A 22,869-nucleotide genomic window follows, 5' to 3' on the forward strand; every position below is an offset into this window, starting at 1 on the left:
CTGCTTTTAGTAATCACTGTCCCTGAATGGCCTAGAGATAGAGAATATCTTTGATGTAATTGCTTCCATCCATTCTGTTTTCTGGTTTTTTTGCCTTTTATTCAGAAAATGAATGAACTTTATAGAAATGTCTTTAATACTCCTTTGTGGTTTCTGTTGTTTCAGTGGCTAGGAGAGTGCAGGAAAGTGACACTTAAAGTTAGGGTAGGAAAAATGGAAAACTAGTATTTTCTGATATACAGCTGCGGTTTCGCTTTTCTAACAATTTTTGTACTCGCAGGGAACTACAGGTAACATAGGTTTCAATTTAAAAAATTATGTGGTAAATTTAAATTAGGTAAACTAATTGAAATAAAGTGTTTTCAGGTAAAAAAATTTATTTTGTGGTTGTTGAGTTCTAAGTAAATACTTTAATACCTGCTTATCTGGTAAACTAAGAAAAACAGTGTATGATGATGGAAGATAATTCAATCTAATGTCATCTGATCAAACAGTAACATACTTTAAAAATTAAAACTAAGAACTAAAACTTCAAATAGTGTTGTTATACCTGTGGTAGTGTAAGATATATAGGCCAAACTGATATAACTGAAATGATGTGACCTAAAGAACAAGTTATTTTTTCAGCTATCTAATAAAAAGTATTATTTCTGCCAAGTGTGGCATATTTACTATACAGGAAAATTCTTAATCTAAAGGTAGACTGTATTCTTTAAATCTTAAAAAAATTTAAAGGAGATGTTTTTCACCTTCATAGCAATGCCTGTTTAGAGTGAGATGGTGATTGTTGCCTGACACCTTGGTTGTGGGATTTCTTTGAGCTGAACAAGAAGTAGTAACCTTGCAGATGTTCTTTAGAACATAAGCTGGCTTTCTGGGGCATATTTGTTCTAAGCGCCATGTAAACTTGAAAGGAGTTTCTAGATTTCATATTTTTGCTAAATAACATCTTTAAATTATGAGCTTATTATCTGTGAATATAGATAAGAGCTGATCATAGACTAAGGGCTTAAGTTTCAAATTGATTAAATACGTAGTTTTGTTTGGAATCCTCTTTGTCTGCACAGTGCATATATTCTCATTTGGATAAGAGAGAGGTTAATTCACAACTGTAGCTGGTGCTATTGCAATGGAGCTAGTTTTCAGCTTTTTTTGTGAAAATTAAGTTTTCTTTCACTTTAGAAAGAAAACTTCTGAAACCTGTGTTGCAGTAAAGCAGGACTGTTGCCTCCTGAGGAGTTCATTCCTGTTCTTCAGGAGCACAGTGTTTTCTGCAATTCCCACTAGAGGCCGCTCAAATGCTAGTGCTAGGAATCAGTTGCTCTCTAGAATTCACTTCATTCTTTTTTTTTTCCCCTGTTCTTTGTTAGTCTTTTAATATTATTTCAATAGCTAATACAGCAAAGCGGGTGGGGGATGGTATCTGGAAAAAACAGGGGTTGATAGGTACCTTACTAAATTATCTTCAGCCCTGCTGTGTTTGTGAATTTTGCAAATTAATAAGCAAGCAATCATTCTGAAAAGCAAGTTAGCATAATACAGACATTTGGATTTCAATGCACTCAAGAAAATCCTTTTCTTAAGCAAAAAGGGACTACCAATCATAATTGCAATAAATGATATTACTCTTTGAATGCATCTGGATTTTGTGAGAGAAAATTGAGTATGTGGTAAACAACAAATTTCCACATCACAATATGTAGAACTGAAAAATTTTTTTTTCCTCAGAATTGTACCTGCATTAATTGTCAACTGCCTATTTTTATTTTTTTTTTACCATCTCCCTCTCCCCTCAGAGATCTGTATACAGATAAATAATTCAAGGAAATATTAGCTGATTATATAATCCATGTTTCCCTTTCTGACTGTTGTGGAGCTTACTTGTTAGGGACTAAAAAAATCGTTTTAAGTAATTGAAGCTGAACATATGAATATGCATCCTAGGAAATTTGTTTGAGGTCTTAACTTTTGCTTTTCTAGGGTGACCACAAGGATGGCTATAATTGAGTAATGGCTAAGAAAGTTGAAATTACGTATACTGCAAGATAGGCTCCAAGTAGAATGGTCAAACCAAAACTGAAGATTTAACTGATGCATCCAGCTTACTATTTTCTTCTTTTGAGCATCCAAAACACATTAACTTTAAATCACTTTTTTCTACCTTGAACTTAATAATTATTCTCTTGCTTTTTGAAGGTTGCTTCTGTCTGTTACAGGCAAAGGTGAAACACAACCATTTGCCAAAACTCAGTTGCTTTACATTTTTTGCTTTCATTCCATTATCTGTGTAGTTCTTTGCATCAACAGTGAGGTTCATATCCTGCAGCAGATCAGTGTATATGTCTCTGGACCGCAAACTCCCTTCTGTTCTTTGGCTGCTATTTTGTTTGCAAAAGTGTGATTTATCTTTCCTCCTGCAATTTACCTTCCCTCTGGTTATAGGAAAAGTCCTGGCACAAGGATGAATAATAGTCCTGTAATTCACACAGTTCCATCTCAGAGTGGCTCACTGGTTAGAGTTTGGGAAAATAGTTTTTCCATTTTGGGATCCTGAGGAGAGACATGGAGTTTAGCATTAATCACTGGCAGGGAGAGTGATCCTTTGATACAAGATTAACATGGGATAATTGAGGTCAGAAGGGACCTCAGGAATTCTTTGGTCCCGATTTCTAGTCAAAACAGTGTGAGCTATGAGATGATTTTGGAGGACTTTTCATAGGATTGATCTATTTTATGTTGAGACAGAGCAACTGTGGTTAAAGAGGAGATTAAGACATTTCACATGTTTTTAAGTGCATGAGTATGTAAAATAGCTAAATCTAGAGATTTACCTATCAGTAAAGGATCTGTCTTCAGAGACAAAAATATGTGTTCTTTTATATTACCATGAGATCATGTGAAAGTTAAAATTCTCCTAGTATGCTTTGCTTTTGCTTCATTTGAATAAATTAAGATCAGTACTGGTTTTGGTCAGAGCTTTACAACTCACACTGGTACCATATAGGAAGGGCTAAACTGAGAGTCTGCATAAGAAGTAAAATTATGAGTCCTGAATCTTCTTTTCCTGATGTACACACACAAGCCTCTGAGACCAAAGTGCTGGGGCAAATAGAGTAGTTCAACATCTTACTACAAGGGAACCTCAGATAGATCTACGTTAACATGACTCTGCTGCCACTCTTCGCTGTGTGATATGGGCTAAGATTTGTTTATCTTTCTGAGCCATTTATATATGTGTAATGATTACTATGTTAATTGTGTACCTTTAAAAAATCCTATTTCTGTTCAGGTGAGTTGTCCATCTGTTGATGCAATTTGATATTCATGTAAGTATTTCTTATAGCCCAACTAGAGGCAAACTTTGAGGAAATGGAGAATCATCTGTTGTGTCTTGAGGACCTATGTGAACAGTGTGAGTTGGAAAGATACAAGTGTATGCAGACATTGCAGCTGGAAAACTACAAGAAAACAAAAAGGTAAATAAAACAATAATTATAAATTAGCATAAAAGATACACCTTTTGTAATTACCCCCCATATGTAATATGATCCCTTTTATTTTCATCTTTTTAAGAAACAATAATCTTTGACAGGATGTTGCAAATTTGTAGTAGATTCACTGAATGTCTAACTCTTAGTGATAAATAAAAAGTGTGTGTATTCAGAAAAAATTGTCACTACATAGTTGTTAAGATGAAACCATGCTTATTATTTTCTGCAAACAACTGGATTAAGGGCTGTCGTTAACAAGCACTGATATATGGTTGTTTCTTTTAATCCCTTGCCCTGTTTTTTTGATTTCTTCTTTTTCTCCCATGTACCTGTCAAATTAGGAACAGTATTTTCCTCAATCTTCCTTTCAGTTCTGTCATATCCTATCCTATAAGTACCTTTCACTCTGTATGAAAGGTATTAATCTCCTACCATTCTCTTACTTGCAAAAATGGGACATTAGTTCTTGGAATCAAAGTTCAACTTAGACTAAGCAGTATGTGTGAAAATTCAGAACTTCCAAATTATGAGCTTCATGTTTACCTAAGAGATAAAATAGCAAGAGAAAAATATTGAACTTAAATAAACTGTTAACTGTCTTGATTTTGTTACTGACGGTGCCAAAAATAACCCAACAGAAGAAGATAAAAACAGTATTATGTCCATTATATAAATGAGGAAATGAGTTGAAGCAATTTGTCAAAGATAGTGTCTGACAGCCTATGTTAGGGAGTGATGGGTAGATGCAGATGTTGACTAACATGGGGATAACCAAGTTCCTTGGTCTGTCCAGCCAGGTGACCTCCTGTTAGCCAGGGAAAGCACCTTGACACCCTCCTTGCTTCTCTTGATTGTGGAAGCAAGTTTGATTGATGTGATATGGTCAGAACAACTGGTTTGGTTTACAGTTCTAATGGGGCTGTGATGATCAAGGGCAGGACTGCTCCAGACAGCATTGGTCGTATTGTGTACATCTTATCTGGTTTCCTCTTTCTTGACCTTCCTTTTGCCATTCTTGTAGGTTGTCTGTTTTTTGGGTTTTCTTTTGTTTTCTTTTTAATCTCTGTTTCTTCCCAAATAATCAATTCACCCCTGATTACTTTTTTCCCTCTTGGTCCTCATTTATTATGTAGGGAATCTTAGCTTCTATGACATTACAGATCCAGTTACTGAAGTAGTGCTGGTGTTGCAAGTTCTGCATCCCAAAAAGTCTCAGAAACCTTAAAGTTCCCTCTTAAGTTTTCTGTGGAATTTGGCTGTTTCTCACCCAACTCTCCTTTAAACACCTGTGAAATCCAGTCATCCCTCATGGTGCTATTTGTAGCTTTTGTCAGCATCTTGTTATGTTATCTGTCACATCTAGCAACTTCTCATGTCATGTCCTTTAGTTTTTCACATCCTGTTCAGTTAGCTTAACCTAGACCAGGGCCTTGGCAGTGGTCTGTAATTTTCCTGAAGCCTGGATTTTCCCTTTCCCAAGTCAGGGCAACACCATATTCTCTCTCCAGGAAAAGTTTCACGAGCAGTTAGTATGTCTGAATATTCATATTCACTTGTTCAAACCTACTTAAGTAATTAAATATTTAATATTAATAACTTCAAAAATATAAATATATTCTATATAAATTATATATGTGTGTTTCTATAGATATGTATCTATATAAATATCTAAATATTTAATCAAATGACACAAATTTTAAATGCGTGTAAAGCAACAGCTTTGTATCTCTAAAATAATATTTCTGAAGTTTTCTGAGGGTTTTTTGTTTTCTCTGCCATCTTTGCTCCCTCTCCCCCAGCCTCTGCTTTCAACATCAAAATAAAGTGTTAAACTATTGCCTGCTCTGCTTAGCAGCGTCTAATCAGTTTTATAAATAGAATGCTAAACAAGCTACTTACTTAGTGTAATTATAAGCTGATTACATTTGGTCAGATCTAGACAAAACAGGAAAAATACAGGTAATTTCTGGTTGATCATTACCCCTGTATTTATTTAGGTAAGAAATTAACTGCTAGCTCATTACTAGAAGGACACTTGCTAATGTAGATACTTGAAGAACCAACAGCCAGTTAACGTGAGTGTGATGTGTTATTGTGTCTTTGGAACTCATATCCTGTCTTCCTCTCCTTGATGCTTGGGTTTTTACTATGATACCAGCTGAAATAATCAACGAGGTGGGTTCAGGAGTCTATGCTCTTTCTTTAGCACAAGAGTTATTTTCAGGGAGTGAGTGGTTTTGTGCTTTAAAAAAAGTATTTAATGTGTTTTGACAATATAGGGATGAAAACTGTGATGAATATGAACTCTAGAACCTGTGGTTATTTTAAGCATGTAATAGAAAGTAATTTTATTATGAAGTCATTGTAGAGCTTAGACTAAAAGCTTGTGTATTTTAAGTCTTTTGAAAAAATTCTATGTGAAAGGTTTAGAAAAAGGTGCTTTAGGTCGACATTAAACCTATGAAACACAGCTTGTGGTAACTATGGGAACTTATTTTCAGAAACAGGTCTCCCTGTAAAACAGAGCAACTTTATTTCAGTTCAGACAGATCACTTTTTTCCCTTTGTCATTGTGTTGAGTACGAGTTTCAAAGTACATTCATCAATCCAACTTGTATTAAAGCCTGGTGTTTGTGGGCGTTAGTTGTTTCTTGTGTGCTTGTCTCTGGATTTTTAATATTCTCTTTTTTGTGTGTTTAAATCCATTGATCAGGGTACCAGTACTGTTATATGAAGTCTGTATTCCACTCTTGTTTTCTCTGGTTTGTCTTGCAGCAATTCTTTGCATGCATGATAACATTAAACCATGTTGTTTTGTTTCCTGTCTTAAGCACAATTCTTCTTCCTTTTCCTTCATTCTCCTACTGAGGATATTCTGTTTCTGGTTGCAGAAAACTCTCTGTTTCCTTTCAGTCCCCTGTGGCAATTCTTGCTTTCCCAAGTGCACTATTGGAAGCTCACTTCTGTGTCATTTTTTCATGTGCACCTATAATATGCACCTGTAATGCAGCCCATAATGGCAGGCTTATGGTGTAAGATGAAATGTTTCTGTCTTGAAGCTCTTATTAACATTGATATCCATTTCAGAGGGATCACAGTTTTTTTGAAAAGTAGAAACTCCAACTACAGCATTTTGTAGGACTACTTTGGGAATAGCAAGAAGTCCTTGTCACTGGAAACGAGTGAATAAATTTTACTGTGTGTCATTTGGCTTAAAACATAGTTGTCTGAATGTTAATTTCTTTCAGATGTCTTGTTTAAGAAGCCGTTCTTTTCAGTATTTGTCAGCTTTGAGAACTGACGTAGAAGGAAAATAAATGTAGAAATCTAAAATCCAGAGTCTGAAATATACCCTGATACTAGAGCATACTTCAAGAGATGAATGTTTAGTAATATTGCAAACCCTACTGGGACTATTATTTTTTCTTTCTGGTGAGATCTAAAGAAATGCTTTACTTGAAGAGAAAATGTGTTCTTAAAACATGTATTTATTTCTAATTTTTTTATTTTAAAGGCTTATTTGTTGTCAAATAATGTATAACCCCACGCTTTGGTAATTAATGCAGTAGGTGAGGAGTTGGACAGATTGTCATAATTCTTGTAAGGTACCATCACTGCCATGCCATGACGATGCTTTAATGCTTCAGGGGAGAAGAATGTTTGATTTACTTTCTCATTCAGAAGGGTATAAAATTTATGGCACATTAAAGATGTGTGTGAGAAAATGTCTTAGTTACTGTTGTTTTCTTCTATAGATTTTATCCCTCTTTTTAATTGCTTTATAAATAAAAGGGAAATAAAGGTTGTTGGACTGAGATATGATGCCTTGTCTTAGACCTAACTGAAATAAATTTGAAAAATAAATGCCAAAAACTTCTTCAGACACTTTAGACTGCTCTGCTTCCTTGGGACAATTAATGGTTATTTGCTCACTAACACACCAAAATGTATTTTGGTTTTTTAAGAGGGGGTTTTTGCTTTCAGATATTATCTTTACCTCTGTACCTCTGCACAAAGCTATCTTCTGACATTAAATGTACTGTGAATTATTTCTAAGACCCCAGCTACATGTTTCATAGTTCTCATGAAAATTTTCATCCAAGTAAGGTTTCATACCGTATTCTTTTTGATCACTCTTGTACTGGTATAGATTTTCAGCTACGATATCTCTGTGTACCTTGGTACCTAAATAATAATTTTTGCAAGGTTGGGTGCAGAACTTTCGTTATCTTCAGGACAGTTAGTTGTGCATTGGATGACTGGCTTTGAGTTTTCATTAGGCATGCTATAAGTTTCTGTGCTCGAAGCAGAGTTCACATTGCAGAGATCTTTTCCATTCTCCTGTTCATGAGTTTGCATACAGCACAACCAGGAGCAAGTGCTTTCATGGTGATAACTGGCTGGAATTAATTTTATATCCATCAGTTGTTGCATCTATTTAGGCAAACACATGGAATGAGAGTTCTTATTGATCCTGACGAGATAGACTTGCACAAGCTTTAGAAAACTTTCCTGGATAATTTTGCTCCCTTTGTGTAGTTTTAGGGCCGTGAACTTTCTTTTGCTTGCAAGAACTCTTGCATCACAGTATTCTGCATACATCAAATCCAAAGGAGTATGCTGTTTCACTATATAGTGAAATTTGCTCCCATCACTGCTTCAAGTATTTGAAAACATTGGCCAAGACTGAACACGTAGCAGATTTGAAGATTGTAGGGGTTTTGTCAGTTTTTTTATCTTATTTGCCAAGTGTGAATGTACAGTATAATTTCTGTCGCTTTGAAGTTATTTTAATTTTACCCTTCTTCTTTGTTGGTCTTTTCTTGATGCTGAGAGACAATGACATTGTTGCAAAGAGATTTGATGCATAACTTCTCCTTACAGTTTTCTTTTGAATAGGAAGGAATATAAAAGATTTTTTCTTCGGCTTTTGTGACCTGTGATTAAAGACTGAATGTTTGTGTTGGATCCTCTGTATCTTACAGCACCTTTTAATAATGTTATCTAGAAACAGTTAAAACATTATGTCAGTCCTGCATAATTTATCTCTACCTTTATGTAGTGCTTGTTAGTGAGCATAATCTGCAAATCCTGTCAAGCTGTTAATACCAGGCATTCTTTGTCCAGACTTACTGTACCAATAATAGGAACAGATGGTTTAGGACTGCCTTAATCATCATTTTGTACCCTCCCTCACCTCAAAACTGCATTATTTACGTAAGTAATTAATTAATTGTGGCTAGAGGCAGAAGAACAGGGCATAGGTGCTTGTCATTACCACAGTAAAATTCATCCTCTGCTTTTAAGCATGGTGTTATGCCTCCTGATAAATTCTTTCTTTGCTAAGAATTATTTCCTGAGATCTTTAATAATTCCTTTCCACTTACATCAAGAAACAATTTATTTAAAAATTGTTAAAAAATATATTAAATGCATTTATTGACTATGCTTCTATGAGGGAAGTCAAAGTAATGTGTTGAGGATGTCTGAAGAGGTACAAGTTCCAACTTCTTTCTGGAACAGTTGCATTTGTGCTGCGTGGAATCACATCCAGCATTTTAAGTAAAGAGTGCATATGGGGTTACAGGCTCTTTTTAGTTATTTGTTTTTGTGGACTTGTGTTGTATGATATGTCACTTAGTGAATAAAACTTGGCCAGTTTTTAAATACTGTAATTTTTCTTCTTTTTAATGCTTGGAAATTGATGGCCAAGTTAAGAGGTGGTCTGCATTTTGTTGTGTGGATGTTTACCAAAAACAGGTTTTCAGGAACCCTTTTTCTTTCTAGGAAACATAGGTGGAGTTGATGGCAGAGGTAGCTTTTGATGGTGGAATTGTTTGTACCTTCTCTTAAACTTCAGCTTCTCCTACATTCTTTGTAGTTTCTCAGATTTTTTGGTAGCTTGTAGTTGTTTATAGTTTGTCCCAGATGTCTTTTCTCAAATTTCAACTTAAACTTTGATTCCTAAAATTTTGGTTGTATGATAAAAATAAATAAACTGTGTTGATACATTTATCTTTTAGTGATCCAGTGGCATTGCAAACTAAAACATTAAAAAAATTAAATTTAAAAACTGTCCTTTTTTTTTTGATAGCAAGAGGATGAAAGCAAAAACATAAAAACTGGCTCCTCTGCAAAATCTTAGATCTGAAGGTATAAGCTTTTAGAGGGAGCTAAGCATTAATTCCATGGAGTGGTTCCAATGCTAGATGACCTGTATCAGTCTCTTAGCAGAGGATGAAACTTGCATTTAATGATTTCACTTCTACCATTTTCTTCTGGTTTTAATAACATCTCCCTCATTTTTACTGTTCTTTTGAATGATAGTGCCTGAAAGATGACCCCCAATGTTCTTCATCAATATAAATATTTGTTTCTTTTTTCATGAAACATCCAAAGAAAAATGCTTTCAATCTACCCTGAAACTACTGAGTATATTAGAGTACTATTTGGTTTTAGTTGTATTTATTAGCTTGCTTGCCAGCTGCTAATGGTTGCAATTTCTGTTACTAAAATTTGCTGTGATCCATTCTATCTTCTGGATTGAAGTTGATGTGGAAGTTTTGCTGGAAGACCTGGAAAGACTTCAGCTGCATTTGTATCTGTGCAGGGCCAGGAGTTGGACTTGATGCTTGTGGGTTTATCCAACTCAGCATGTTCTGAATACTGTGATTCTGTATCTACATGAATATGGAAGCAAAACAATCTCCACTGCAACATCATTTAAAGCTCTTTACTCTTTTTTACTGGATAAAATTTCACAGTTGATGGTGAAGAATCCTGACCTGTCTTCAGTGTTTCTTCAGATTAATAGAAACCTTTGCCTGCTGGTTAATTCCAACAGTCTTTTAGTAGTAGTTTTAGTTTTTATTGATTTTTCAGTACTTAAAGGCTTTCCATTGCTTCAATCTCAAATGTATTTCAAAGTAGTAGTTGACCTCAATATCTGAAAAGGGTGCTTGAGGAATCTTGTGTGGAAGGAAAACAGTTTTGTATCATTGTCACGAGTGCTAATACGAAATATAAAAAACCCCAGTACTTGAATTATTTCTGTGTACCATGCAAGTGACGTAAGTTTTGAGTTCTGAGGTTTTTGACTTTTACCTCTGCTGACATCCAGAGGAAAGTCCCAGAGGAAAGATCTCATGGCTTTTTAGCTTACTAAAGCTTGAGTCAGGCAGTGGAAGGAATTTATTTTTCTTTGTTATATCATTTTGAAGGCTTAACTGTACCAGACAAGCAGGTGAAATGCAACATTTCTCATGTTTTATTTTGGATCTTGTTAGGTGCCATAAATATTTTTCAATTAATTTGTACACGAGCATCTATACTTTCTTTAAATGTATTTTTTGTAAATAGTATTTACAACTCAACATTTATTAACATGTTTTATTGCAAAATCTTTCAAATTTAGTCCTCAATTTTTACCATTCATATTGAGATTGTCTTTTCTTTATGTATGAGTCTAGTAGTTAGAATTTATTGACTGTTACTTTTAGAGGCAGTGTTATAAAATTGTTCCTGACATTCATTTATTACTTTGTTGCTTTCTTATCTGCCTACTCTCTTCTTGAATATAAAATACAAAACTGTCAATTCTGACTACTGGCATCTGTGTAAAGAATGTGGTGTTTCTGTGGTCTTCTAGGTATTTAACTGAAAACCCTGATGTTTTGTTACATTTAGGAAATTGATCTTAGTGCTACAGCAAGATACAGTAGAACCTGAGAATGTGTTCTTACTTTTGTTGAACAAACTAAATTCCCATTGATTTCAGTAACTAAAAGCAGGATGGTTTTGCCTCTTCTCCTCCCATATTCTTCTTACTGGATTTGTTTTTGTACATCAATGATAACCAGTATAGTCTTCCTAGTGTCCATTTCTTCTGCTCAGGATGAGCAAAGTTGTTCCAACACTGCAATGAAAAGCCTGAGGGGAATGGGAGGGTAACTGGAAATTTGTATTTCCCCTCTAACTTTTCTAACTGGTCATGCCAGTTGCTCTGTGGGACTACTTATATATTGTAAACACTTTGTTTTACCTGTTGTCTCCAAAATTATATTTTCTCACCACAAACCCTGAATCTCAACTTTTTTATAAATGAAGAAGTTGAGACTACTGTCAGCATGATCATCAGAACATTCCAGGTAACTTAAAAACTGGTAACTGAGTTTGAGTGGTATAGAATTTCACGGAGTATGTGTGCTCCCCTCCCCCCTTTATTTTATGAAAACAAGCAACTGGAAAGGCAGAAGATTAAAATTATTACCTATATGTGTAGCCATAGGGTTTTCATGGACAAAAGTTCAGTGTCAGTGGAGCCTGTATTGCCTCTTACCTGACAGGAAAGAAGCTGGAATTCATAAGTTGCACTGCGTACAGAGCAAGATTACTTTTGAAGTGCCTTCATGCCTTTATAGTCTGATTATTTTAGATTTTAGCCAGTTATTTTAGCCTTTTTTCTTGTTCAGAGACACTGAACTTAATCTTTCAATGACAAGAACTACTTAAATTATAATAAGACTATTAATTCAATCCTTTCTTCTCAAAGCTTACTGTTAACTGTAAAAAAGTAAAATGTATTCTTATTTGTGTAACTATCCGGATTTGTTGTCACTAACCTAAAATTTAGTAGCTGAAGTAAAAGAGCATATAGTCAGATGCCAAGTAGTAGGTTGTATTGATTAGTGTTAGACTCAGCATGGGAACTCCTTTAATCCTGGACAGATGCTGAGAAGCCCACACTGGGCTTCAAGAGTCTTCATGTGTAACCAGGCCAGGGGCAAGGCAGGCATGTGTCTTTTTTCTAATAATAATGCAAAGAATTATCTCATCTGTCTCTGAAGTGCCTGAATTTTTATTTTTTTTATTTTTTTTTTTTGGATGAAAATTCTGTAAAATCCAGGAGCATTTCTCTATGGAAAGTTTTCAATTGCCTTAATCTAGTTGACCAGTGGAGTAGAGGGAAAAAGTAGCCTTTTACTGTCGAAAAAATGTATAGAGTAATGCACCTGTGAGCTGAAGCAGTTGACAGAAGTCTTCTGCTGTGATGATTCATTGTTCTGCAGTTTTGTCTTCTAGTACAATGTTGTTAGTAAGCTATCCATCAAAGGTTGAGCTCTGCTGATGTAACTCTTGTATGAAGCTGATGTGAAAAATTATCTCAAAGAATGAACAATTTAAAGTAAAAGAGCAGCAAATACAAAAAAAAATGTGCAGTATATAGCATCAAAACTGGTGATTTAATGTGGCAAGATCTAAAATACTAAGAGACAGCAGTCCTAGCTAATCATCCAGGCTACTTCCAATGCACGTTTTCCCTCCTGCTTGCCTTTTAACCTCACTGAAGGTGACTTTTCCAGAACTGTTTTCAGTTTAATCTTTTTCGTTTTAATTACTCAGATTAACTGCTGTTTCTTTACATTGTCTGTGTTCCAAATATGTAGTTTGCTTCTTAATGTGTTTGATGTATTCTGCAAATGATTTTTTGTCTCTAGACTCTTAGAGAAGACATAGAAGGTATCTTCTTTCTGACAGTTTATCAATAAATTTAAAAAAAATTATTTACTTATAATGGGGAGAAGTGTAATACTTTGTAATACATTTTTTCTGTACATCTGTCTAGAACTTCTTACACATCTAGAAAATGTACTGATATACTATTAAGCCATTTGTTTTTCCAATGTCATTATGAGTCATAGTTTCCTTTGCATTTTTGAGTTTAGTGTCATGTTCTTACCCAAGGTGATGATAAATAAGATTTTAGGATTAAAATTTTAAAACTTCAAGCTTTGGGTAACTCGACTTAATAAATTTAAAAAAGAAATCCTCCATGTTGCTGATTCAGAATATATTTTCAATAAGCGTGTATTTTAGTATATATTTCTAAACGTATGTTTTATTAAAAATATTATGAGAAACTGCAAGATGTGATTGATTCAATTCATACTGCCCAAAATATAGACTTATCAGTCTTTGGGTCTGAATTGGTATGAGGATACTAGGAAACACAGATCCTTAAATTTCAAATATGTGTTTTTACTGCATGCTAATCCATAGATATTTTAAATTTTGCAGAGGTATGTGTTGGAAAAAAAAAATTGCCAGATATTCATTTCCAACTTTCTTAATGAATGGCAGTTATATATATGGATATAGGGACAGCATCTTAATGCATCAACCCTAAAAATATTGATGGATTTTGAAAAGGAAAGTTCTGGGGGTTTAGGCAAAATCAGTAACTGTCACTACCGTCTTGTTTGCTAGCCTATTTGAACACACAGTAATTGTTTTGTCTTCCCTTTTGTAGACAAGTGACATAAGACCTACTGATTTTAAGTGCAAGTAGTGTAGTTTTTTTCCCCTCTTACTTTTACAAGATGTTTCCTCAGTATGGTTTTGTTTCAGTCTGTGGAAAACAACCATTTCCTATGATTGTTGTTTTCTCAACTACTATACCATTACTAAAAAATAAGGAATGCAACTTGTGAGAATATATAGGAATTTTGTAATTGAAGTATACAGGGTAGGAAAAATTCATTAGGGTAATGAATTCACAATGTTAATTGTGAATTCATGTTAATTCATTCAGTGTTAATTCACCTGCAAATCACTAAGTATTGTGAAGTAGGTTTTCTTTTTCTGGTAGAAAAAGGAAAAACTAGCTTGGGAAAGGGATGCAGGAGAAGCAGGAAAGGAAATAGATACCCACAGGAAGTTGCAACTAATAGACTTCTCTACAGTGAATCACACTCTAACTTATTTCCTGGTAGAACATGCATTCTCTCAAAAACCTGTATTTGACATTTGGTGACAAAAGTGGGATGTTCACTGAAAATGTGGAGGTAAATTCATTCTCTTACTTCTTTTAGAATACTTTGTCCTGCTTAGAAAATAAATTGTTTCAGGTTTGAAACAGTTTTGTCTGTTCTTGATGCAAGAATAAATGCAGAATTGCATCATCTGTTAGGGAGGAGAATTTATGGTATAGCATATGTGTTGTCAAATAGTGTCTCTGGTAAGTGACTCAGTAATAACTGAAGCATGCTTTAGTCTTTGGATAGTGAATAGAATCATTTATCAGGGCAACTGTTAGTTCAGTCTTTAATTTATTTTTCTTACAGTCACTTTTGCTTCCAAATTCAGAATTTAACTGGACATTCTGCAAGGCACAGACTGAAAAGGTGTTTGATGTAAATTAGTGTAAGGGAAAGACCAGCATTCTGCCTTAGCTAAGCTATTACCTTGATTCTTCTTCAGCCTCTAGATTCATGATAAATCACTACCTTTTAGCTATGGCAAATGGAACATTTTGCAATTTCTTGAAAGTAAGAGAAAATATTTCTCTTAGTTTTACAGCTTTTGCGTTCAGAATTGCATAACTACTAAAAGTAGTATGAAGGCAAAAAAGATACTGTTATTGTTGACTTCATTTTTTAACTTTCTGGTATGTGTGTACTGTAGGCTATCTGTCATATTCTGTACTTTAAAATCCTCTCCTCTGAGGAATATCACTGTATGTCTCTATTGCCTTTAAAGTGTGTTGTAACTGAGTGAGTGATATTGTCAAATTTTTCTCCTTCATTGTTGCCAAAATGTTTTTGAATAGCATTGATGAAAATGGGACACTAATCATTATTCACTGTGCTTTAAATTGGCAAAGCTCTGCTAAGCAAAGGATGTTTTAATACCTACAACCTTGAAAAGTCTTTGTTATTTTTGAAGCAGTGTATCTAGAAATTATGTGGCTAGATATAAATATGCAATATTTCTATAATTGTGCATGGTTTTAATAGGTGGTAGCCTAATTTCTGAACGGGTTGATTTTATTTGCTTTAGATAAACTCATGTAGTAATAGAACCCTTATATGTAATGATAATCAAATTCTTTGGGTTTCATCTTTTAATGAGTATTAGAGATTGTAAAATAAATTCTGTAGTAGTTCTAATTTTTTAATTACTATTATTCTGCTCTTCTCCATCAGGAAGGAACTGGAGACCTTCAAAGGTAAATTCTGATTTTATTTTCTACTTCAATGTTTGAAAGTTATTACAGTAATTCTTGTATTAAGTGAAACTAGTAAGGAACTGTTGCACTTCTACATCTTACAGTGTTAATTTTATGTGAACCCAACAGGCTGTTTATTTTTCAGTTTATCTGTTCTTATTGCTGTTTTCTTTGGAAGAGTCATAAGTGTAGGAAGAACACAGATAGTTTGCTGCCTTATCTAGGTTTCAGAGATTGTCTGCCTAATTCAAGCCTTTCCTATAGTGTTCAGTTTTGGAAACTAAGGGCCTTGTCTTCAACTAGTTGATGTCTTTTCTAGCATGAATATATTTTTGACACATGCCACAGCCTGTTACTTTTTTGATTTTTATCTGGCTATTTCTAGGGCACTTTCACAGTATTGTGTTATCAGACAAATATAATTTTTGTAGTTCAACATGATGATATATACAAATATTTGTCCAAAATATGATGTAATCGCTGGCAACTGTCATGTATTATTGCTTTGTCTGTGGTACATAGATGGAACATATTACCGTTTGCAGTAAATCTTAAATTCAGGTTTACTCTACCTACTAATGTTAATGTTTGATCAGCTTGAGAATTGCCCTCATCTTTTACTTTGGTTAGGATGTGACTAACTTTGTGACTAATCTTTATGCGAATGAAGTCAGGTACATTGATGTATGTCAATTAGTTGCCTTTTGAAATTGAAAGAAGGAGTGGAAATTTCTTCCAGCTACATCTTTACCTTTTCAGTTCATTACTGTCTCATCTTCGTGATGCTAAAAAAGGAAAATAATAAAGCTACATTAACAGATAAGCAACACAGATTATGAAAAATGTCACTTTATCTGTAGCTTACCATAACAATGCTTTTCTTGATTGGTTTGACAACTTTCAACACCGATTAGCTCAATGTAAAACCAAAGATAATGTGAAGCTCATTCTGTTCCAAAGCAAGACAACTACTTTGTTGCTTGTGAGACCTGATGCTTGTGAGAATAGTGAATCCTGGGAGTTTTGTTTGTATTGATTAGGTGTTCTAAGTGATTTTTTTTTTTGGAAGCCAGGAGAACAGTTTCCAATGTTATTTGTCTCTTGGCTTCTTGTTATTTTAGTGGAGATTTTAACTTTATTTGACAGTAAGTATTTTACAAAGATAAGTCTTTTGATGGAAGAGGAAGGTGTTAGTTATGTGCCGACCTTGAAATTTATACCAAACTAAGCAGCTGGTTCTGTAATGGGTACAGAAGCGTACAGATTTCCAATACTATTATGGAAGACTTGTCTTGGTAGCCAAGGGAAGGCTAGAAAAGCACAGACAGAGTGACAGATGTTTGAAAAGGGGTATTAAACATCTGTCAGCATATTTTCTGTGGGTTTTTGTACAATGGACAAGCTTGTATCTGACAGAAGAGAGAGGAGTAATAGCTAAGAAAATTTGAAGAATGGTCTTGTCGAACAAGTCTAAATTCTTTCTGTAAGATGATAACAAGAAGATTTAAAATAAACAATAGATTTGGTGTTTTGACTTTGGCAACAACTTTCACTGTCTTGCCTGACATTTCCCACAAAATTGAGATTAAACTACTAAAAACCAGGTGCGTGGTTGATTGAAGATGCATACTTGCCGGAGATGGTTTTGTGTTTCTGGCTTAGTAAGTTGTTCCTTCTCAGATCTGATGCTACTTGGAATTTTTGTTACCTGGATTGAACTAGAAGTGTTCATTAGATTGTTTTCAGTCAGGTTTTTTTGGCCTTTTGGACCTTACATCAATGTCTGAGTATCTAGCATCAGCTCATTGGAAACAGAGAGAGTAGGAGATTCTTAATCATGAAGGATTCATGATTACATAGTGACAGATGCTTGGGTTCTACAGCAGCTTTGCCTAATCTAACTGGTGGCTCCTTCTTGTGTTTTCTGTTTTGCGCTTGGGCACTTGATTTGCTTTAGTTTTGGTTGATGAAGCACGCTAGAATAACTTGGTATATGTCTGTAGAAGTCCTGTCACAGAGGAAGGAAAAGGCAGCAGCAAGGTCAGGCAGTGTGTCTAAGTTTAAAATTTAACACAGTAATCTAAAAAGCAAAAGCTTCTGGGGGTATATTACCTAACTCATTTGAAGGTTGTGGTGAGGAAGTTTTAGTGCCATTATATGAAGCTTTTATGGTAAGAACTTATCTTGCTCACAACTCTGGTTTGTTGTATACAGGAAAAGTTGGTTCCAACTGAAATATGTTAAGTAGTTCAGTAGATGGTTCTTTACATTTTTGTATTGCAAGTATAGACTACATCCTCAACTGATTTATCTTTGCACAACTGTCCATAGTGTTGTCTTCATCAACATTCCGTTCATTAAATACCGAGCTAGGAGTCTAGGAAGGAAGAACTGTTTAAAATACCTTTATATACACTTGCATCTTTCAATGCATGTGCACTTGGAAGCACTGTGCATTAAATTATGTTCTAATGGAAAAAACCAGAAATGCCATTTTTTATAATAGTAACTTGTTATTTGGAAATCTGAATACCATATGCTAAAAAGTAATGGCATCCATATTAAGGGTGGTAAATGTCTTGCATAAAAATATACTTCATAAAGATACAAGTTCATTCTATGTGAATATGCAGAAATTAAAATACCACAAAAACATTCCTTAAATATGTTTGCTCTAGAGGTTAAAAGAGGGTTGTATGCACACTTTTCAGTGTCCAGATATAACTCTTCACATTCACCAATGCTGAGTTCTTATGCCTTGCTCAGGGTAGAAAGTGAGTTTTACTGGAATGAAGAAATTGAATGGTCTAGTCTAAGGTTCAAAATAGCACAGCACTAAAAACTTGAATTCAGTGATACATCCCATCAATTGCAGAATGAATACAGAAAAAGTGCTAATTAGATGTCGCGACTGACAATGAAAATACAGATCTGGCTCACAAGACAGGTGGGCAGCTTCACAGGCCTCTCAGATCTGTTTTAAAATCTTATTTCCCTGGAGTTTTGTGTATGTATAAATATAAACAGATATAGATACAGAGGTGTAGTCTGTAAACTTGTGAAGTCTTCAAATGTCTATAACGTTATAAACATTTTCATTACCTTGTATTTACTTATCTTAATATTGAAATAAAATCACCTTTCGCATAACCAAGAAACAGAATTGTTTCTGGTTTCATTTCGAACTTCCCACTCTTGTGTGCTAAGGTACAAAGTGGTAATTCATTGACCTTATGAGTATATTCTTTGGGGATACCAGACGTCATCAAGAAAGGACTCTAGCAAAGGTTGTATATACCTGTTTGCAACACTGAAAAGTATTGGGAATCCTCTAACATGTGTTGGTGTTACTACCTTTAAGGAACATGAAAGAAGTATATAATACTATTCTAAGAAATGATTAATTATTTTTGTATTTGTCAGTGGAGATATTCTTTTAGAATTTGTTCATGTCATTTTCACGTTGGTATTTTAGGTACCAATTGGCTTTCATTGTGAGAAGTAAATTTTACTTTTCTTCCTCTTGCTTTAAGACTTATTTTTTGGAGACGTTCTCCTTTGTTGTTTGCTGTACCCACATTATACAGGGGCAGGACAGACCTCTCCAGTCACTCTTCTTTCAACTGCAGTGGTTTTCTGTTACAATGTAATTGCAGTTGATTATTACTTAGTAATCTGTGATGCTGAGAAAGTGAAGGTTCTTTTTTCTATTTTACTTTCTTTTCCTTTCTTTCTATTGAACATCTCTCTCTTAAGAAGGCGGGGAATGAGTATGTCATATTATTGTTGATGCTGCTTCAGCATTTGTGTACCTGAAGTGTGAGTGTACACCAGGACAGAACATCTGTTTGTGCAGTCCATTTATTTTATTTTTTTTTTTAGTACTTTATCTTTCAGAGATCTTTGCTGTAAAAGATGATGGGTTTATGAATGGGAACATTGGTATGCCATATGGAGTAGCCTGCAAGTCTCTTCCTAGTGCGTATCAGTTTCAGTCTTTGGAGAACTGTTTGCAGGAGCAGGCTTATGCCTGTCCTGTCCTGTCTGAGACTTACAGAGTTGCTAAAAAAAGGGGTTCTGTTGTGGATCTTGTTCTTGCAATATGAATTTTTATTGATATTTTTGTAAGTATGTGTTTGACTTTAGTATTTGATAAATTGTACTCTTGCGTGGTTTAGAAAGGGTGTGTATCACTTTCATTTTACAGCTGAGAAACTAGAAATTAGTTAGCGAATGTGTGGTTATTTTCTCCTGATACTTGAAACCTAGTGCATTTATGACTGCACTGAGATTTGAAATCATTCCACCATCTTTCTAGACACATGGTACCATTTTTTAATTTAATTTTTTTTTTTTAGTTAACCTTACTTTTGTTCCAGTGCAGCCAGGATTGTTTAGGAAATAGTTACATGATACTGTTAATCTCATTAGAAGATGGAAGGGTGAAGCAGATAATGAGGTAGGTAATCAGCAGTGAGATTGTGAGGGGAAAAAAATAAAAGTTATAAAAGTAGTAGAATTACACAGTGGTAATAACATATGCTCTTGAGTTTACTTCAGAAATAGAAGTTTACTTCTAGTTTCTCTAAATGGGAACTGTATACATGATAGATTTAAAAATTGCTTCTAAAAGTCCCTTTTTATTAAAAGTTTAGGATGCAGTGTTTGAATTAATTTCTAGAAAGAAAACTAAAGCACTAGAGGCCGTTTAGAAATCATCAGCACAGCACTTTTGAACAATGAAAGGTGGCAGAAACTTTGTAAGGGCAAATATGCACATGGCTTTGGCTACTGAGTCATGCATATTTCTAAGCTTTAACAGGATTAGTTTCATTCAAGCTCAGGGAAACAGGTCATATGACCATTTTCAGCACTTCTGTTTACAATTCAACAGAATATGTTCTCAGCCTTTTGAATCAGAGATCTCTCCCAAACAAGTCCTGATAAGTTTTAAGAGCTTTATGAAAATACTCTTTGAAAAGGTGACCACTGAAGTAAAGAGATGTTTTTTCTTGCTTTTCCCTTCAAGGTTAAGTCATTGGGTCATATTTGATATACAGAACTTCTGTCATCCCTGTTCATGCATCTAAGAAGCTTCTGTTGAAATTGCAATTTTCCAGTCCTTTTCTCAGGAGCTTAAATGTGTTCATATCTAGACTTTAATTTCCTGACTTTCACTGTTCCCTTTAAGAGCACGCAGTATTTGGAGCAGTCTGTTGGCTCCGTTTCTTTGTTCTCCGTTTTTTGAAACCTATTCGCTTCAACAAATGGTATGTCAAACTGATTTATTTTTTTCTTCCAGTGTAGGGATCCTCTTTATTGTGCTGTATTCTGATGGCTGTCAAAATAAAAAACTTCTTTCTGCTTTTCATATTGCCTTCCAGATGCGTGGGTAATATGCAACGGAGATCTTTACAGCTCGTGGTTGACAAAGCTCATACGTTCAGTGATGGAGCTGTTCTTAAAGTTGAGCTGTAATTTTGAGCACATAATCCTCTATGTTTGTTCTGAGCAAGAGTAAGATGACATTGTGGTAGAAATTTGTAACAGCTACATGGAGTTTGTTTACTTTAACATTTCTAAATATACTATACCCCAGAGCCTGTAACTTAGGAACATCCAAGGAGTTTCATTACTGTGAAGAATTTTTTTTTGGCAAGTTGTGTCCATGATCAAGTTGTTTAACAATTCTAATTTAATTGTCCTATTTTGTGATTTTTGCATTTCAATGGCTCATTTGAATAGGGGAGGGAGGGTGTCTTTGGTTGTTTGGGTGTGTCTTCCAAAACATGCTGTGGGAGGTAGGCAGTGTTTTTGCAAGGAGTGTTTCCTGATAGTTTTAGAATTTATTTAGGTGACCGTGTTCCAAAACTTCAGTGTTTAAACCTATAGCACAAACAACTCTTATTTTGGCATACCAGAAAAAAGTTGGGAAACAATTACTTAATTCTGTTGTAATAAAACTAAGATGGAATTAAAATTTCAGGTTTATATTCTGATTTCAGGGATTTTCATAATTATTTTGCTATGAGCTGCAAATATTCTGATAGATTTTTATTTAATAATGTGTTTTACTAGCTTCTTTCCCATTCAGGCTATGGAAGGAGAACCTCACAGCTTTGGATGTTCTGTACTGTCTGTGCCAAGAATTGACCAAGACTCCATATATGATAACCATTCTCTTGAGAATGGAAAGATTTGAAACTTGGGCACTTCTAGTCAAACTTAGAGTGAAATGCAAATAAGTTTAACTGCTTAAGTCTTCAATTATAGTGTAATAGGATGAGACAGACGGAGAAGGAAACCAAAGTGTCCTTATAGCTACCTTGCTTTTGATTTTGCTTTTTGTACTTTCAAGTTTGTAGACTCTTGCATCTGTTTAACTCTCAGGACACGTTTTTGAAGTTTCTAGATTTATATCTAGCTATTTATAACTTCTCTTTTTCCTCGAAGTAGATATGGCCTTCAAGTCAAACCTTTAAAAAAAAAAAAAATTTTAAATCCTTGAAACAGAGTAATTTAAGAAACGTTCAGTCTTGGCCTTGCTGGTTTCAGTCTTCCACAGTAATTATTGAATCTTTGTAAATCTGGGTGGATATTACCAGCACTGAGATGTATAAACTTTCAAATTTACATTTCTGTAGCCCACAGGTAGATGGTGCTGATTTGAACACATCTGGTTCTATTTGGCAGAGTTATCAGACTTAATTACGAACTTTCAGAACTTGTTCCATGTGTGAATACATACCCAAGAACAGTGTAAGTTTTCAGTTTTCTGTGTAGGCAGAGACTGCACGGGATAAGGCACAAAAGCAATTGCTTGCCTCTTGCTGACTCTGTAAAGAGGACTTCTTTCTCAATTGGCAACACTATTGCATTGAGCACTAGGTGTTGTTGAAAATTTATTAGCTGCCTTTGACAAGACAACAAAACATTTGCTGGATTAAGTATTATGACTGGGAGTGAAACAAACTACAATGGATAGCATCTTGTGTATGCATTTATTTTGCAGATGACTTAAATTTGTTACCTAACTGGTTGATGTTGACAAGCATCAACTCTTCAGGACAGGCTATTTTTTATACAAGAAGTAGAATGTACATTTCAATGGAAGAAGAAAAAAAGGGGGGTTTAAGTGTATCTCAGCTGTAGAAATAAAATTATCTACAATTCTGTCTTAAATCACTTCATCAGAAAGGCATTTTCCATTATGCTTTGCCAAAAGGAGGGCTGCATTGTCAACTAACTTAGTCATAGAATGGTTTGGCTTGGAAGAGATGTTAAGAATCATCTAGTTCCAAACCCCCTGCCACGGTCGGAATGCCACTCACTAGACCAGGTTGCTCAGGGCCGCATCCAACCTGGCCTTGA

At 34.7% G+C, this 22,869-nt stretch overlaps 1 protein-coding gene across 2 annotated transcripts in view; it reads left to right on the forward strand.

Moving 5' to 3' along the window:
• Positions 1 to 22,869, forward strand: part of DTNBP1 (dystrobrevin binding protein 1) — a 71,075-nt gene that overhangs the window by 14,085 nt on the left and 34,121 nt on the right. The window contains exons 6-7 of one of the 2 annotated variants that reach the window (XM_027654204.1): positions 3,344 to 3,476; positions 15,476 to 15,498. The exons of the other annotated variant lie outside the window; for it this stretch is intronic. Coding sequence (XP_027510005.1) covers positions 3,344 to 3,476; positions 15,476 to 15,498 — 156 coding nt within the window. The remainder of the gene's footprint in view (positions 1 to 3,343; positions 3,477 to 15,475; positions 15,499 to 22,869) is intronic. 2 annotated transcript variants of the gene reach the window in all.

Source organism: Corapipo altera, unplaced genomic scaffold (genome assembly GCF_003945725.1).
Source record: "Corapipo altera isolate COAL_440 unplaced genomic scaffold, ASM394572v1 60, whole genome shotgun sequence".
NCBI classification, from domain to species: domain Eukaryota; kingdom Metazoa; phylum Chordata; class Aves; order Passeriformes; family Pipridae; genus Corapipo; species Corapipo altera.